This window comes from Aethalodelphis obliquidens, unplaced genomic scaffold, assembly GCF_003676395.1.
Source record: "Aethalodelphis obliquidens isolate GAN/ISIS:26980383/991018 unplaced genomic scaffold, ASM367639v1 scaffold69, whole genome shotgun sequence".
NCBI lineage: Eukaryota > Metazoa > Chordata > Mammalia > Artiodactyla > Delphinidae > Aethalodelphis > Aethalodelphis obliquidens.
Genome location: NW_020838013.1, coordinates 2,570,948 through 2,585,792, shown reverse-complemented (window position 1 = coordinate 2,585,792; position 14,845 = coordinate 2,570,948). Strand labels below are relative to the sequence as shown.

The 14,845-nt window shown below is 53.2% G+C and overlaps 1 protein-coding gene across 3 annotated transcripts; it reads left to right on the top strand.

Moving 5' to 3' along the window:
- The first annotated feature begins 8,252 nt into the window (after window positions 1-8,252).
- On the top strand, window positions 8,253-14,595 carry MEN1 (menin 1). Of its 3 annotated transcripts, none has more exons than XM_027090349.1 (10): window positions 8,253-8,359; window positions 8,752-9,212; window positions 10,188-10,396; window positions 10,569-10,697; window positions 10,984-11,024; window positions 11,100-11,187; window positions 11,749-11,885; window positions 12,311-12,446; window positions 12,898-13,062; window positions 13,281-14,595. In XM_027090349.1, coding segments are annotated over exons 1-10 (1,851 nt in total). In that variant the 5' UTR covers window positions 8,253-8,357; the 3' UTR covers window positions 13,764-14,595. The 3 variants fall into 3 exon arrangements, with proteins under 3 accessions (XP_026946150.1, XP_026946152.1, XP_026946153.1); XM_027090351.1 differs by having other exon boundaries at window positions 8,268-8,371; XM_027090352.1 differs by lacking the exon at window positions 8,253-8,359 and adding an exon at window positions 8,394-8,462.
- The last annotated feature ends 250 nt before the right edge of the window (window positions 14,596-14,845 follow it).

Below are 14,845 nucleotides of genomic sequence, written 5' to 3'. Positions count from 1 at the left end.
AACAAGAGAAGCCACCGCAATGAGAAGCCCGCGCACCGCAACGAAGAGTAGCCCCCGCTCACCACAACTAGAGAAAGCCCGTGTGCAGCAACGAAGACCCAGCTCAGCCTAATAATTAATTAATTAATTATTTTAAAAAAAGCGAAGGGACGGTTTACAAAAGTGTGGGCAGCATCAGGGGAACCCACCAAGGAGTGGCGGTGCCCTGAGCCGCGGCCGCAGTGAGGAGCTGTTATCACCCCCAGGTCAGCCGGGCAGGAAAAGGCAGGTGTTACCCTGCGGGAGCTATGGCTCTCAGTAGAAGCGCTTGGCCATGGCCAAGCAGGAAGGCAGCCCAGGAAATTAATTCCTCCACCTCACTCTACTCCCTCCCTCCCATCTCCTGCTTCCTTTGGTCCAAACCCAAGCAGCAGCCAGACGCCCCTAGAGCTGAGTTTCTGCAGGTCTAGAGGGCAGCCTTTGGGGTCCAGAGCAGGGTGGAGACGGGAGGAAGTGGATCTGAAGGGCACATCCTGCTGCCCCACCCAGGTGAGACTGCTGAGAGGAGTAGGGGGAGGGGAGGTCTGGGAGGGGTCTCACTTGTTCTAATCTGGGGTGTCCATGACTGGGCAGGACCCAGGCCTCGAGGCTGGGCTGGGTGAGGCAGGAGGATAAGTGCTGGGATCAGGGCAGGCTGTGCCCTAAGGCTTGTGGAGGGCCCTGAAGTTAGGCAAAGGGGCCTGGTTAGGAGGCAGCCTTGATTCCAGTCTAGTTCTGCTATTATGGGCAAGATACCTGACCTCTCTAAGCCTCAGTTTCCCCATCTGTAAGTGGGGATCATAAAATCCATCTCATGGGAGGTTCTGGTGAGACTTTGGCGAGACAATGAGTGTAAAATGCCTTCAGCTCACTCAGGAAATGTTTGCCTATGGAGATGCAGAAGCCCAAAGAGAGGGCCCAGGGCAGGGACACCGAGGCCTCTTGCAAGCTAGGGCCTCCAGCCACCCTCACCAAAGTGGAGAAATGGCTGTTTCCCTGGCACCCCTCAATAATTTAGCCAAAAGATTTTCACAGTTTTACATTAAAAATTTTTTTTTCTCCCAAAGTTTTATGTTGACAAATTTCAAACCTACAGAAAGACTGAAAGAATATGAACGCCCTGGGACTCGCCTAGTGGTCCAGTGGTTAAGAATTTGCGCTCCCAATGTAGGGGGCCCAGGTTCAATCCCTGGTCAGGGAACTAGATCCCACATGCTGCAACTAAGAGCCTGCATGCCACAACTAAAAGACCCTGCATGCCGCAACTAAGAGCTGGCACAGCCAAATAAATAAATATTAAAAAAAAAAAAAAAAAGAATATGAACTCCCTACACTCTTCACTTAGATTCACCATTGTTAGCATTTTGCTGCTCTTGCTTTACTTCTGTACCCATATAAACGTGTATACATAGCATGTATTTTGCTAACATTTGAAAGTAAGTTGCAGACAATCTGAACCTTGCACCTAAATACTTTGCAGCCGTCTCTTAAGAATAAGGAACCATCATGCCGTACAGCAACTAAGCCCGTGCACCGTAACTACTGAGCCTGCGCTCTAGAGCCCATGAGCCACAACTACTGAGCCCACGTGCTGCAACTACTGAAGCCCACATGCCTAGAGCCCATGATCCTCAACAAGAGAAGCCACTGCAACGAAGAGTAGCACCTGCTTACCGCAACTAGAGAAAGACCGTGTGCAGCAACGAAGACCCAACATAGCCAAAAGTAAGTAATTAATAAAATAAATAAATTAAAACAAACAAAAACTAACCACCCCATATTTTGGGGCCCTCTCACCTTCAAAAATAAATAAATAAATAAATAAATTTATTTTTTTAAAAAAAGTATAAGGAACCACCAAGAATTCCCTGGCAGTACATGTCATTTTTTTTTTTTTTTGACCTGGCAGGTCCAGTGGTTAGGACTCTGTGCTTTCACTGCCGAAGGCTCAGGTTCAATCCTGGTCGGGGAACTAAGATCCTGCAAGCTGTGTGGCGCGGCCAAAAAAAAAAAGAAAAGAAAAAAAAGAATAAGGAATCACCAGAAGTCACTATTAGTATCTCAAGAGATTTAATATTTTTTAAATTTATTTATTTTATTTATTTATTTTTGGCTGCGTTGGGTCTTCATTGCTGCGTGCAGGCTTTCTCTAGTTGCGGCGAGTGGAGGCTACTGTTCGTTGCAGTGCACATGCTTCTCACTGTGGTGGCTTCTCCTGTTGCGGAGCCGGGCTCTAGGCGCGCGGGCTTCAGCAGTTGCGGCGCACGGGCTCAGTAGTTGTGGCTCGCGGGCTCTAGAGCACAGGCTCAGTAGCTGTGGTGCACGGGTTTAGTTGTTCCACAGCACGTGGGATTTTCCCAGACCAGGGCTCGAACCCATGTCCCCTGCATTGGCAGGCAGATTCTTAACCACTGCGCCACCAGAGAAGCCCTCAAGAGATTTAATACTGATACTCTGTATCAATCTGTTATGGGTTGAATTTTGACCCCTAAAAAATGAAGTCCTATTGCCAAGTACCTCAATATGTGACCTTATTTGGAACTAGAGTCATTGCAGATGTAAGTAGTTAAGATGAGGTCATTAGGGTGGGCCCTAGTCCAATATGACTGGTGTCCTTTAGAAAAGGGGAAATTTGGACGCAGAGACACACACACACAGGGAGAACACGCTGTGATGATGAAGGCAGAGATCAGGGTGATGCTTCTACAAGCCAAGGAATGCCATAGATTTGCCAACAAGCCACCAGCAGCTCGGAGAGAAGCCTGAAATAGGTTCTGTCACAGCTCTCAGGAGTAACAAATCCTGCTGACATTTTGATCTTGGACTTCCAGCCTCCAGAACTGTGAAATGATACATTTCTGTTTAAGCCACCCAGTTTCTGATATAATTGTGTCAAAAATGTTCTCTGTAGCATTAAAAAAAAAATTGAGCATCCAGTTCTAGATCCCATGCTGCATTTGGTTCGTGTGTCTCTTGAATCTCCTTTAATCTACAACAACTTTCTCCTCCCACCTTTCTGGGCCATCTTTCATGATATTAACTTTTTTTTTTTTTTTTCGGCCATGCCACACAGCATATGGGATCCTACTGCCCTGACCAGGGATCGAACCCTCTTCTCCTACAGTGGAAGTGCAGAGTGTAGAATAACCCACAATTTGCATTTGTCCTGATTGTTTCTTCATTAAAGTCAGATTTAATATTTTTGTCAAGATATTATATAGCAGATGCTATTTTAAATTAATTTTAATTACAATAATACACTTTTTTTTTTTTGGTAAATTAGAGGCTGAATTCCCATTTGACTCCCTGCCCTCCTCTCATAAAATTATGTCAGTGTTCCATATATGCCCATACATGTTACTGGCAGGCATCAAGAGGGACCAGCCTCCTTGCCTCCATCAATGGGAATCAAGTTGGAGCCTCAGAACCCTTCCTACCCTTGGCAGGAAGCCCTGCTCTCCGTGCTCTCACACTCATGGCCGGCCCACCACCCTACCCCTGCCTCAAGACCATCAGAACCGGTCCTACTCTTTGTCCCTGTTGCTCAGTTTCACCGCAGGGACTGAAGCCTCTAGGTTCTCCATGGCTCTGGCCATCGCTTTAGCTGATCCCATCTCCACCCTCAGCTCCTGGTAGCTGTTCACCATGCACTCTAGAGCTGATGGTCCATCTTCAGCAAAATCTCCCGTGTCCTCGCCCCCTTCTGCAAATGGTCCTTAACCCTCCTGCTCTGTCAGAAACTTTGCCCTCCCTGGGGTCACTGTTGCTCGCTGCCCCATGTCCCACAGGCTTTCTACACCCCTCCCACCATTGGGCCTGGAGATGGGGTAGGGGTCCTCCCCCATGGCCACTGATAGACACCCTCCTCCCTCCTCCTTTCAAATACTTAGGTTTGGGCTTCCCTGGTGGCGCAGTGTTTGAGAGTCCACCTGCCGATGCAGGAGACACGGGTTCATGCCCCGGTCCGGGAAGATTCCACATGCCGCGGAGCGGCTGCGCCCGTGAGCCATGGCCGCTGAGCCTGCGCGTCCGGAGCCTGTGCTCCGCAATGGGAGAGGCCACAGCAGTGATAGGCCCATGTACCGAAAAAAAAAAAAAAGAAAAGAAAAAAACAAAACAAAAACAATAAAACTTAGGTTTGAGCTCAAGTTATTAGCTTATACCACCCACTTTGCTTCAGATATCTCCTAACCCATGCATGACTCATTTCTTGATAATTCTAGCTCCTCGCTTGCTGTCACTCTCTCCATCCTATTCCTATTTTAGTTCTTAGAGACTTTGATATACATGTGGATGATCCAGCTGCCAGGCCTCTCGGTTCCTTGAACCCATCTTCTCCCATTGTCTTGCCTTCCATCTCATCCCAGTCACTCACTCCCATAGCTATACTGGAGAGCCGCACTGTCCTATATGGGAGCCACTGGTCACGTGTGGCCACTGAGCACTTGAAATGAGACTAGTCTGGGGACTTCCCTGGTGGTCCAGTGGTTAAGACTCTGCACTTCCACTGCAGGGGGCACAGGTTCAATCACCGGTCAGGGAACTAAAAAAAAAAAAAGAAATGTGACTAGTCTGAATTGACATATGCTGTGAGTATAAAACACATACCAGGGACTTCCCTGGTGGCGCAGTGGTTACGAATCCGCCTACCAATGCAGGGGACATGGGTTTGATCCCTGGTCCGGGAAGATCCCACATACCGAGGAGCAACTAAGCCCGTGCACCACAACTACTAAGCCCGCACTCTAGAGCCCGCGAGCCACAACTACTGAAGCCCACGTGCCTAGAGCCCGTGCTCCGCAACAAGAGAAGCCACCACAATAAGAGGCCTGTGCACCGCAATGAAGAGTAGCCCCTGCAGCCAGAGAAAGCCCTGGGGCAGTAACGAAGACCCAACGCAGCCAAAACAAATACATACCAGATTTCAAAGACTTAGTGTGGGAAAAAATATGTTATCATTAATAATTTTTATATCGATTACAAGTTGAAATAACGTTTTGGACATATATTATTAAAATTAATCTCACTTGTATCTTTTACTTTTTTAATGTAGCTACTAGAAATTTTAAAATTACATATGCAGCTCACGTTAGGTTTCTACCGGAAGCACTGATCTAAATCTCTTTTTTTGGCCGAGCTGCATGGCTTGTGGGATTTTAGTTCCCCAACCAGGGATTGAACCCTGGCCCTCGATAGTGAGAGCGTGGAATCCTAACCACTGGACTGCCACAGAAGTCCCCTAAATCTTTTCACTGCCAATAATGACGCCAACCGTCTCCCTATCGTCTCAATCCCAAGCATCCTACTCTCTATCCAACACCCCTATCTTTCCAGCTCTCTTTAGCACCCCAACTCCAATAAACTTTTGACCCCATTGGAACCTACAATCCATTGATTTTCCCACATTTTTGCAGCCCCTCATCCCTCTTATGTCCTTACGTTCCTCCCTCAAACAGCCTAAATTCCAGTCAATTGTTATAATCACTCCTTTGTATGAATGTATTTGTTCATTTATTCAGCAAACAATTGTTGAACATCAGTTATGTGCGGGACACTATTCTAGGCACATGGAACACGTCAGTGAACAAAACAGGCACATTCCCTGTACTCGTGGAGCTTATATTTTGGTGGTAGGAGAGAAATAATAGACAAATAAGTAAATTATATTAGATGCTGGAATAGTGGTTCTCAACCGGGAGCAATTTTGCCCCCCAGGGACATTTGGCAATGTCCGGAGACATTTCTATTGTCACAACAGGGGGAGGGGCATCTGGAAGGGGTAGAAGCCAGGGAGGCTGCTAACCATCCTACAGGGTACAAAACAGCCCCCAACTACAAAGAATTATCCAGCCCCAAATGTCAACAGTGCCTAGGTTGAGAAACCCTGTTCTAGAAGGTGTTAATGCTTTAGAAAGAAAAAAAAAAAAAAGTAGAGTTGGGTGGAGGGACTGAAAGAGGAATCTGGGCTGGAGAGTGTGGTCAGGTCTGGGTCAGCCTCATTGAGAAGGTGGCATTTGGGAGGGAGACCAACTGGGCTTCTTATTTCATTGAGAAAATGAAAGTACCCGTGTATTCTGCCTTCTCTCCGATTATTATTAGTTTTAAATTTTATTTATTTAATTTATTTATTTTTGGCTGTGTTGGGTCTTCGCTGCTGCGGGGGCTTTCTCTAGTTGCGGAGAGCGTGGGCTACTCTTCGTCGTGGGGCGCGGGCTCCTCATTGCGGTGGCTTCTTTTGTTGTGGAGCACGGGCTCTAGGCGTGCGGGCTTCAGTAGTTGTGGCACGCGGGTTCAGCAGCTGTGACGTGTGAGCTCTAGAGTGCAGGCTCAGCAGTTGTGGCACACGGGCCTGCGGCATGTGGGATCTTCCCGGACCAGGGCTCGAACCCGTGTCCCCTGCATTGGCAGGCGGATTCTTAACCACTAAACCACCAGGGAAGTTCCCTTCTCTCCAATTATTATGGCTAGACTGTGTTCATGCTCCTAGCAAAGGACAAGCCTGTCACTCAGGAACTCCCATCCTCTCTACTCGTTCGGGGTCATCAGTCTTGCATTCTCTCCTATTAAACAACAGCCACAACCATGACTTCCTTTGACCCTCTTCCCCCTCCAGCTGCCATCTTGATTTTTTCCTTCCCTTTGCTGCAAAGCTCACTGAAAGAGTTGTGTATTATCACTGTCTCCAGTTTCTTTCCCCTCTTTTTTCTTGAGCCCAAGAACTCTGGGCTTTTGCTCTCAAACTGCTCCTAAGGTGGTCACCAGGGATTCTCACAGAGCTAAATGCAGTCAGTCCTTGGTGCTCAGCTTGCTGACCTGTGGGCAGCACCCGACCCTGTCAATCACCCCTCTGCCTTGGTCTTCTGAACCAGATGCCCGTCTGGTTTTCCTCCTATCTCTCTGGCTGATCCCTCTCAGAATCCTTTGCTGGTTCCTCCTGGTCTCCCAACCTCTCCATGAAGGGGTGTCCCAGAACTCAGTCCTTGGGGATCTCATTTCCATATACCCCTCACTCAATTTCCCCTAATGTTAACATCTTATACAACATGGTACATTTATTAAAACTTACTGATGAAAACTATAAATGAAGCTACAGGTTTTATTTGAATTTCATAAGTAGGGCTCACAGTTGCCCAAGACTTGACTGGTTTCGTTTTAAAACTGAAAATCCCATTCCCCTGAAGTCCCCTCAGACTTGGGCAAGCTGGGACAGTCAGCCACCCTATTCACCAGTTTTTCCACTAATGTCTTTTTTTTCTGGTCCAGGATTCAATCCAGAACGCCACGCTGCATTTAGTGGTCCTGTCTCCTTAGTGTCTTCTAAGCTGCAACAGTTTCTCAGTCTTTCCTTGTCTTTCATGACCTTGACACTTTTGAGGGGAACTGTCAGGTACGACCAGTCTGAAAGTCCCTCAGTTTGGGTTTGCTGGATGTTTTCTCATGAATAGGCTAGACTTATGGGTTTTTCTGGAAAAAACCCACAGAGGTGAAGTAAGGCAGGAATTTAATCTGTTTTATTCACTGCTACATAGCCAGTGCCTGGGACTGAGTGCTTGGCCCATTATAGGCACCAAAAATCTGTTTGTTAAATGAGTAAGTGAATGAATGATTCTGTAGAAATTTAGTATTGTTTTGAAGTTTTAAAATGGTAAATAAATACTACCCTATCATACACATCGCTCTGTAGCTTTTTCCCCTCAACAATTTGCCCTGAAGATCCATTTTAGGATGCATAGAGCTACTTTACTCTTCTTGTATACAAATTCTTGTATACAAATAACTACAATGGTTCTTTAGATGTTCCTCTTTGCACACGTGTTAGATTTTCTCACGGACAGAAAACTAGACATAGAGTAGGCACATTTACGTGTTAATGGATACCAATAAATATCCAACTACAGTGGCTGAACACGTTTACAGTGCTCCAGCAGCGTTTAAAAGTACCCGTTTTCATCACATCTTGCCGACACGTGATGACGTACAGAAGCTCAGCGAGTGCTGAGGATGCCTGCTCACTCTCCGGACTACAACTCCCAGAATGCACTGCGGTTCCTCTGCCTACCTGGGTAGGCGTGAAATGGAATGACCAATCCCTGAGGACCTCAGGAAGGTGGCGCTGCCTCCTCTCCTCACCTACCTCTGGGTTCTGCCGCGCCCAGAGCAGCGGGACTACCACTCCCATAAGCCATCGCGGACTGGCCGGCCCAGCCACCATTTCAAGACTTGGCAAGGACAGGGGCGGGCCCCGGACTCCACTTCCCGGCAGGCGGTGCGGCCCGAGGGGGCGGAACTCCATTTCCCAGCAGGCTCCAGGCGGCGGGCGCTGCTGTGCCTTGTGTGGGATGTAAGCGCGGAGGTGGGCGCGGGGGACCGAGGCCAGGACTCTCCTTGGGACTTGGGGGGCCTGGCCTAGGAGCGCCTTCCGCGCGGACTCTAGGGCCCTGGGGGTATGGGCGCAGAGAGGGGGCGGGGCGGCCATTGGGAGTTCTCAGTGGGGTCCTAGGGGCGCACCCCCATCGGGGCCGGGGCTCCTGGGGTTGTGGGGGACAAGAAGGCCCCGCAGCCTCGGCTGAGGGGTCTCTTCGACGAAAGAGGCGGAGCAGATGAGCGGAGCGTGAAGGGGCGGGGAAGCAAGGGATTGTGTCTGTGTGTGGGGGTGTAGAAAGCTAGTCGAGCCTGGGAGGGGGGCTCCTGGGCCGTGCCCCCCCGACCCTCCCTCCGCACGCTCACCCGCAGGCCGAGGCCCGCCGCCATGGGGCTGAAGGCCGCCCAGAAGACGCTGTTCCCGCTGCGCTCCATAGACGACGTGGTGCGCCTGTTCGCTGCCGAGCTGGGCCGAGAGGAGCCGGACCTGGTGCTCCTATCCTTGGTACTGGGCTTCGTGGAGCACTTCCTAGCTGTCAACCGCGTCATCCCCACCAACGTGCCCGAGCTCACTTTTCAGCCCAGCCCTGCGCCCGACCCTCCTGGCGGCCTCACCTACTTCCCCGTGGCCGACCTGTCCATCATCGCCGCGCTCTATGCCCGCTTCACCGCCCAGATCCGCGGCGCCGTCGACCTGTCTCTCTACCCGCGAGAGGGGGGCGTCTCCAGCCGCGAACTGGTAAAGAAGGTCTCCGATGTCATCTGGAACAGCCTCAGCCGCTCCTACTTCAAGGATCGGGCCCACATCCAGTCCCTCTTCAGCTTCATCACAGGTTGGAGCCCGACAGGTGGCAAGGGGCGAGAATCCTGTCTCACGTGTGAACCTTGGCCCACCTCTTCACAACACTGTGAGGTTTACAGAGCCCTTTTGAGACCTGTAAGCCTTGTGAGGTGGGGCAAGTGTTATGTCCCCCTTTGCAGCTAGGGAAACTGAAGCCCAGAGAGGGAAAGTGATCTTCTCAAGTCACACAGAATGGCAAGGCTGGGATTGGACCCCAGTCACATGACTCCAAATCCATTAGCCCACCCTCTGCCCCCTCAGAACCCCCCTCCCTGCCATTGAGCAGCTACAGGAGTCCTGCAGCCCAGCCTGAGGCATAGAGGGCAGCAGCAGATTTAGGGAGTGAGGAGCCAAAATCGGGCTGCATTTGAGCCAATTCCATGAAACGTCTATGAACATGTTTTGAAAGTGAACAGACCAGGGCTTCACCTGAAGAAACTGAAGGCTCAGGGCTTGCAAAGAGCTTTCCTCTTTGGTCCAAGCCCAGTTGACCGGCAGTCAGGTCCTGGAGTGCCATATTGAGAAGGAATCTGAGGCTGCTTCTGAGCTTAGCAGGAAAAGAATACAGAGAGAAATGGGGAGTGTCTGCTAGTGGGTGTGAAAAAGGAGTGTTGGCCAGTGTCCTGTTTTTGCCGTCCCTGGTTATAACCTAATAGGTACAATAAAACGAGGAAATTCTAGCAGAAATATATAATACAGTTGCAGAGAAAGAGAAGAAACAGGGTCAAAAGCTGGGTGGAACTACAAAAGATCCAAGGCCTCTTGTTGAGGATGGGGAACGTAAAGGGGGAAGGAGAGTCTCTGAACATGTAGGAGGAAAGGGGTAGAGGGAAGACGGGCAGGAGTGCCTGAGGTTTGAGCACAGGCTTGGAGGTGAGTGTGGGAGGGTGCATGGCCCATCACTACCTGGTCCCTTCCCCCAGGCCAGAGCTCAGAGGACCCTCTTTCATTACTTTCCCTTCCACAGGCACCAAACTGGACAGCTCTGGTGTGGCCTTTGCCGTGGTGGGGGCCTGCCAGGCCCTGGGTCTCCGGGATGTCCACCTGGCCTTGTCTGAGGACCATGCCTGGGTAGTGTTTGGGCCCAATGGAGAACAAACAGCTGAGGTCACCTGGCATGGCAAGGGCAACGAGGACCGCAGAGGCCAGACAGTCAACGCGGGTGTGGCTGAGCGGGTATTGCATCCCCCCCCCATACTCTCCTAGCCCAAGCCACCCAAGGAGCTCTGCCCTCTTCCTATCACCACCTACATATGTCAGGAAGGGGAGGGCCCCCTTCCTGGCTGTCATTCCCTAGAGCAGGCACAGGTAGGCCATCGTGAGACATCTGGTCTTGTCCTCTCCCAAGAGCTGGCTGTACCTGAAAGGATCATACATGCGCTGTGACCGCAAGATGGAGGTGGCATTTATGGTGTGCGCCATCAACCCTTCCATTGACCTGCACACTGACTCCCTGGAGCTGCTGCAGCTGCAGCAGGTGAAGGGTGCCTGTGGGACCCTGGGCCAGGGCGCTTTCCTTTCCTGAGCTTCAGCTCCCCCTTCTGTAATGTGGGTGAATCATTCCTGGCCTGGACTTTCCTGGGGCTCTTGGGAGGGGAGAATTGAGACGTGAAAGCGCTTTGACTTCAATAAGGGGCTAGTTCTGAATTCTGGCTTTTCCCACCTGGTGGGAGGTCCCTACTGGTGCTGGACCCCCATCTGCGTGGTAGACTGAGGACCCCCCTCTCTCCTGCCAGCTCACACTTCTCTCCTTTGGCCCCTAGAAGCTGCTCTGGTTGCTCTATGACCTGGGACATCTGGAAAGGTCAGTAGAGGGAAGTGGCCAGGCTGGGCCTCAGGGTGGGCTGGGGGGCAGCCTGGACTCATGAGCCTTTCCCAGGTACCCTATGGCGCTGGGGAACCTGGCAGATCTGGAGGAGCTGGAGCCTACCCCTGGCCGGCCGGACCCACTCACCCTCTACCACAAGGTGGGGACATCTCAGGAGGGTACAGAAGGGAGGTGCAACGATGGCTGGGGTTCCCTTTTATCTGGGACTGGGAGGGGGCAGGTGAGGCGAGAAGAACTTTGTGTGTATTGGGGGTACCGCCCATCCAGTCCTCGTTTTGTATTTACCGTGTGCGTATTCAGGGCGGTCAGGGCTGTCTGAGGAGTGTTCTGGGTTCCCTGCCTGGGGGTGGTAGGTCCTGGATTTGTCCCCTCCGCCCTGCCTTTTCTACTGCCTATCATTGTCCTTCTTGGAGTATAGTAGAGGTCAAACACTGTGAGAGCACTGAGGCAGGGGGTGTTAACTTGGTGGGGCTGGGGGTAGGAGGGACACTGGGCTGGGCTTGGAAGACCAGCCCAGTCCAGACCTACAGACCCAGGGAGGAGCACCTGGTAGAGAGGATGGCCCGGGGTAAGGTCACGTGGGAGATGAGACTCTCTGGAATCTTCCTATTGCCCCTCCTGGGTGTGATCCAATGGGACATTTGTGCCACCTGGGGCGGCTGGGAGCTGCCTCCCTGAGGCCCCTCTGCTCTATCCCCAGGGCATTGCCTCAGCCAAGACCTACTACCGGGATGAGCACATCTACCCCTACATGTACCTGGCTGGCTACCATTGTCGCAACCGCAACGTGCGTGAAGCCCTGCAGGCCTGGGCCGACACGGCTACTGTCATCCAGGAGTGAGGATCCCCCCACGGGGCCCCAGCCTGGCCTTTCTTCCCCTTCCACCCAATTTCCAACCACCCTCGTCCAGGAGGGAGGCCTGGGTCCCAAGCCCTATCACCTCTCCATCCAGTCACTAGGCAGCCAAGGCCACCATCACCCAAGAGGTAGGGACCCCTAATGAGAGCTTCACGCCTTTCCTTCCCCACCCTTTCCTCCTAATTTCTAACCACTGTGATCCAGCAGTGGAATCTGCATTCCCCATCCCCCTCCTCACTCTTGCTCTGGGCTGACACAGACACCACCATTTTCGAGTGAGGACCCCAACTGTTCACTCAGTCCCTGGATGACCCCGGAAAAGAAACCAGGGCTCCATCCCCTGCCAGGTCCCTGGGGGTAACCGCCATAGCTGAGACCCCACAGTGCCCTGCTGCTCTCACAGCTACAACTACTGCCGTGAAGACGAGGAGATCTACAAGGAGTTCTTTGAAGTAGCCAACGATGTCATCCCCAACCTGCTGAAAGAGGCTGCCAGCCTGTTGGAGGCCGGCGAGGAGCGGCCAGGGGAGCAGACCCAGGTGAAGGGCTGGACCTCCAGCCTGTGTACGCCTTCCCACCTGAGCAGGGCTCCCAGTCACAGGACGTGGGACTGCTGCATGGAACTGGGGATGGCACGAGACAGGTGGCCCAGTTCAGGCAGACAGCTGTGTTCTCTTATGCAGTAGCTGAGGGCCTGGGCTTGGGTTTGAGGAGTTGAGGTAAATGGGGTGGAAGCCCCTCTCTTTCTCTGTCAGGGTCACTCATTCAGCTGAGGGGGTGAGACGGAGGTAAGGGATGGTCCCTCCCTCCTTCCAAGTCCTGGCTAAGGACTGGTTTTATAAAAGGAAGGCGGTTTTAAGAAATTTCTCCACCTATGCTCACGTCTGCCAGAGCCAGGGCTCTTTGTCTAGGCGAGAGGTCTGGCCTGTGCCCTCTGATGAGGGGTGAGTAATGGGGTCTGAACTGTGTCCTCCTTTCCCCCTTTTCCAGGGCACCCAGAGCCAGGGTTCTGCCCTCCAGGACCCAGAGTGTTTCGCCCACCTGCTGCGATTCTACGACGGCATCTGCAAATGGGAAGAGGGCAGTCCCACGCCCGTGCTGCACGTGGGCTGGGCCACCTTCCTTGTGCAGTCCCTGGGCCGTTTTGAGGGACAGGTGAGGGACAGCTGTGCAGGGTGGCTGGGGAGGACAGGTGGTGACAGCAGCTACAGCAGAGTCAGAACCTTTGTAGCCCTGAAGGGGATCTGTCCATCCCCTTTGGGTGCGGTCGAGACCGAGGCTCCACGACAGGATGGTCTTGGCTGGGTCTCGGGGTTCGACCCACTGGCCTGCAACCTCTTCCTCCGCTTGCCCCCCCCCCCCATGCGGCCCAGGTGCGGCAGAAGGTACGCATAGTAAGCCGAGAGGCAGAGGCGGCCGAGGCAGAAGAGCCTTGGGGCGAGGAAGCCCGAGAAGGCCGGCGGCGGGGCCCGCGGCGGGAATCCAAGCCTGAGGAGCCTCCGCCGCCTAAGAAGCCGGCGCTGGACAAGGGCCCAGGCGCGGGCCAGGGTGCGGTGCCAGGACCTCCCCGGAAGCCCCCAGGCACCGTCCCGAGCACTGCCCGCGGCCCTGAAGGCGGCAGCGCGGCTGCAGCGCTGGCGCCCGCCGCCTCGCCGCCACCGGAGGGTCCGGTGCTCACTTTTCAGAGCGAGAAGATGAAGGGCATGAAGGAGCTGCTGGTGGCCACCAAGATCAATTCGAGCGCCATCAAGCTGCAGCTCACGGCTCAGTCACAAGTACAGATGAAGAAGCAGAAGGTGTCTACACCTAGTGACTACACTCTTTCATTCCTCAAGCGGCAGCGCAAGGGCCTCTGAAGTACCCGGGTCTCAGTAGCGGCCCACTCGGAGCCCGCCCTCAATCAGGATTAGGTTCCACCCCCAGTCCCCCTAGCGAGCCCAGGCTCCGCCCCTGGCCTAGGGGCCTAGGCCCCGCCTCCAGGCCCCACCCCTACCCGGAACTCAGGCTGCAGGTTCCCAGAGTAGACTCCACCCAGCGCCCGAACCGAGGGCTCCGCCCAGTCACTGGAATATAGAGCCCATCCCCCAGAATCCCAGCCGGCCAATTGAAACCTTACCTTGAGTCCTTCACCCATCTTTAAAGGTCCAACTACGGGAAGCTCAGGCTCCATCTCAGAACCGAGGCTCTAACCTTCGGCCTGACCAGTGTTGGCTCAGGGTTGCTTCCAGCCCATAGGGCTGTTTCACCCTAAACCCTAGGAGCACAGGTCCCACCCACAGCCCGGGAACCAAGGACCCCGCTCAGCCCCTAGGAGTACATTTCCGCCCTTCAAAATTCCATTCCTTGGGAATCCAAGCCCCCTACCGCAAAGAACTTAAGTAACGCTTCCAGAACTTGGAAATCCTAGCTTCCTTCCCTGTCGCGAGTCCGGGACACGAAACTCCGCTCCCGGCGTGTGCGAATCCTGAGCCCCACCCGCTTCCTGACCAAACGGGCCCCAGATCAGAGCAGACCTCTCTTCCGACCCTCTGGGAACCTCCCCGGGGTCCATCCCGTCTCGGGGGACTCTGGAGGAAATCTGCAGGGGTTTGCGAGTGGGTGAGGGGAGCCTGATCGCTTCCTGTTTTGTACATAGATTTATTTTTCAGTTCCAAGGAAGATGAATACATTTTGTAAAAAAAAAAAAAAGTACTTGTCCGTGTTTCATCTGGGAATTTGGGAGTGGAGCTCCCCCTCTTTCCTCTGCCTTCCGGCCCTCCGGGTTTCGGGCTCCCCACCTGTAGAGCGCGAGGAACTGGTGGCCGGCAGAAGAGCCTCGGCACCATCAGCTCCTCCCGGGCTCGGGACTTTCCCTAGCTGCCGAGGGCCGGTCCCGCTGGCGCCTCCTCTCGGCCGGGCGGCGGGGCATCCCCGGCCTGGCCCCGCCCCGGGCCCCGGC